Source organism: Lepisosteus oculatus, chromosome 4 (genome assembly GCF_040954835.1).
Source record: "Lepisosteus oculatus isolate fLepOcu1 chromosome 4, fLepOcu1.hap2, whole genome shotgun sequence".
In the NCBI taxonomy this organism is placed as follows: Eukaryota; Metazoa; Chordata; class Actinopteri; order Semionotiformes; family Lepisosteidae; genus Lepisosteus; species Lepisosteus oculatus.
The window spans coordinates 20245560-20248835 of record NC_090699.1 but is presented as its reverse complement, the minus strand read 5'-3'; the positions used below and the strand labels follow the sequence as shown (position 1 = coordinate 20248835).

At 42.8% G+C, this 3276-nt stretch overlaps 1 protein-coding gene across 1 annotated transcript; it reads right to left on the bottom strand.

The window, feature by feature from the left end:
* Positions 1-267: 267 nt before the first annotated feature.
* Positions 268-3075, bottom strand: slc18a3a (solute carrier family 18 member 3a). The gene has a single exon (XM_006630285.3). It carries the CDS (start codon positions 2484-2486, stop codon positions 942-944), a length of 1545 nt encoding a protein of 514 aa, XP_006630348.1. The 5' UTR covers positions 2487-3075; the 3' UTR covers positions 268-941.
* Positions 3076-3276: the final 201 nt, after the last annotated feature.

Here is a 3276-nt window from a genome sequence, read left to right as displayed (position 1 = left end):
CAGTATTGACCTACGGCACATACCTGTAAGGCTACTCGAAACCTTATTTTTACTATACGATTGAATGTTAATTTGTTATTTAATAAAACATTGTGTCAAATGTTTTGTTTTTATATATGAATAAAGCTTTCATATATGTAACGAAATGGTTACATTTAAGTTTGGTTTTATAAAATATTTGGAGCTTTCCCACTGTCAGGGCTCGTACCATAGAATTATATAATAGATTCTTATCCTATGAAGATATACACGCACACATAATTACCCACATATTACGTGTTTAATTATTTACATAGTTAATATGCACATATCTACATTTTGCAGTTTCATATAGTACATCTTTGCATTCTGGAAATTACGTCATCTAAAAAAATAATCAACACTGAATACAGACACCCTTTCAAACTCGGGATTCGATTTGTCACACTTAAGTAATCCTTAATGTTTCAGAGTTTAATATGACATATTGCATGTTTATTGTAGCAGCACACATCAGGCAAGGTGGTTACAGAGCGTACAATACTGTTAAAGAAAAGAATATGACACTTATATACACTATTTATCAATTTACGCTTAGGTCCCTGAATATTCAGATAGATTTTTGGAATACATATATTTAACTTTTTACAATGATGTACAATATTTATGCACAACCCATCAATCTTAGTAAACTTTTCACAATACTTTGATTATACATCTAGAGTTAATGAACGTTTCACTACAGACTTGAAAAAATAGGATTCATAAAATGTATCATCATTGCTTTAGGGAGTTATTTTTGCAAGAAACAAAAAAAAATCATCTGGAAGTTCCTTAGTAACACAGCCATGATTAGGTTAGGTACAGTAAATATTATATTGCACATTGGTACATAACATGGAAGATACTATTCTGAACAGTCACAAAAAATCATTTTCATTACATGTCTTTCTCATTTCCTTTTAACTGTACTCAGGCCCGGAAGAGTCCTCTTCAGAAAATGACCTACTTGCCTGTTGTCCTCTATAAGTGTCAATTCCGTTCTCGTCTCCGGGGACGTAGTTTCCAGCGGAGCTAACAAAGCTCTTCTTCTTGGCCTTTCGCTCTTCCATCTTTATGGTATCGTACAGCCCTTTTGGTCCCTCTTCCAGAAGGATGTTTCTCTCCGAGTGAGAGGGCTTCATTTGGTACACGTTTCGGAGGATGAGGAGGGCAGGGGCATAGAGGACATTGACGAGGCCCATACCCAGATTCAGCTGCACAAAGCCCAGGTTGTGGACTATCTGGCCAGCCACTATGGGCCCCATGGCATAAGCGACAGAGTAGGAGATATCTGCAATGGCATAGACACTACCATAGACTGACACATGGCGGACGTCCACTAGAAAAGCAAGGGTGGGCAGGAGGGCAGTGTCCACCAGGGCAATGCCAAAGCAGATGCCACACAACGGCACAATGAGCTGTCCAAAGTTCCTACAGGCTGGGACAGTGCAGGAGCTGGCCCCTATGATAACCATGCCGACAGCTCCATAAAACCACTGGTAGTTAGGATACTCTGCAGCTAATTTGACAGTGATGTACACACCCAGAATGTGGGGGAAGAATGCTGGCAGCCAGGTCAGTCCCATCTCCCATTTTGTGGCGTGCATGGTGCTCTCCATCCAGTTGGCTATTGTAGGTTCCAGGAAGGCCAGAGGAATGTTACAGGTCGTCAGGGCTCCCGCCACAACAGCAATGTATGGGTCAATCATGAGTTTGTATATAGGGGTGCCTACTGGCATGTTCTCTCTAGTCCTGTTTGAGAAGGGTTTGATCACAGTCAGCAACAAAATGCCGTCTAGCAGGCAGACGCAGGCAAGCACGATGAAGGGAACACTCTTCCCGGCGAATTCGTATAATGTGCTTCCGAAGGGGGGCGCCACCAGGCTCCCGAATGAGATGAACGCCAGCGCGATGCCAAGGGCTCTGCTTCTTTCGGCCTCTTCCGTATATTTGTCGGCTATCATGGCGATCCCAGAAGTATCGGCAAAGGCCGACCCCAGACCCTGCAGACTTCTAGCTACGAATAGCGTGGCGTAGTTTTCAGCAAAGGCGAATATACAAGTAGAAACAAACATGACACTAAGCCCAATTAAAAGCGGGATGTCGTACCCAACTCGGTCTATAAAGGTCCCGCTTAAGGGGTTAACTAGAAGCTGTAAAATAGCCTTCGATGCAAAGAGAACTCCTATTTTTATATCTAAGTTTTCGGTGTTGTTGACTGAAGAGCTAGAGTTTCCAGATGACTGTTCCTTCTCTAAATATAACAAATAATCGGGTATAATCGGCACGATAACCATATACAGCATGTTGTCTAACAGGAGTGCGACACAGACAATCACTAAAATAATCCTTCTTTGTCGATGGGGATCCTGCATAGCGGTACCTAACTGTTTAGTTCTTTCCCCCATCTCCGATAATTTCACAGCTGCAGATTTAGCCAGCCCCGATGACCCTTCAGAAGCCATAATTCCTCTCACTTTCAGGAAACTTTCTTCCTCGCGGCAACACAGGCAGATCTTTCTTTTACACCGAAATCAGAGGCGCGCAGATGGTGCGCTGTCTGCACATTGATGTTTCTGCGTCTGAATTCTCTCGATACGCGCTGAAGTCTTAATATGCAGCGAACTTTTTTTTTACCCGTTTCTGCGAAAGCTCTTCATATTACGTGTCTTTTCCTCAGCCTTATTTGGAGACACTGGGATTCATTCTCGTCGATCCGATGTTATTTCATTTCATCGATCAGGTACTGTAGCAACGGCGCCGCGGCCAAACCTTTTACTTTCTCCAAATCACGGTTTTACCTGGGCGTCCTCCATATCAATAAGCGGCGCGTCTGGTAAGTTTGCAGCTCTTACGAGAACCAGGAGCACTGCTCCCGAAATTCATATCTTCCGCCACCTGTAGTACTGCGAGGTGTGTTCTCTTCTGAGATCAGCAATACTGCTTTTGTTGCCATTGGCACGGATGGACTCGCGTGTTTGTTGATTCTTTGCTTCTCTTCTTTTTCTTTTTTTTTCCAAGGGCTGTGACGCACTACTGGTTTATCCCCCCGAGTGGTTCCTCAGCCAGCGTCTTTTTTGCTAATTTAACACATGTCATGGCCTTACCCAATAACAAGCTGCAGCATATTACTTAACTACCAGGGGATGGGTAAAATCAGAACTGACTTCAGTACAGATGACTGACCGTTTTTTAATGATATTTATCACATACATCACGATTTGTACGCTTTTCAAGCAAAGACTTTCTGCTTTG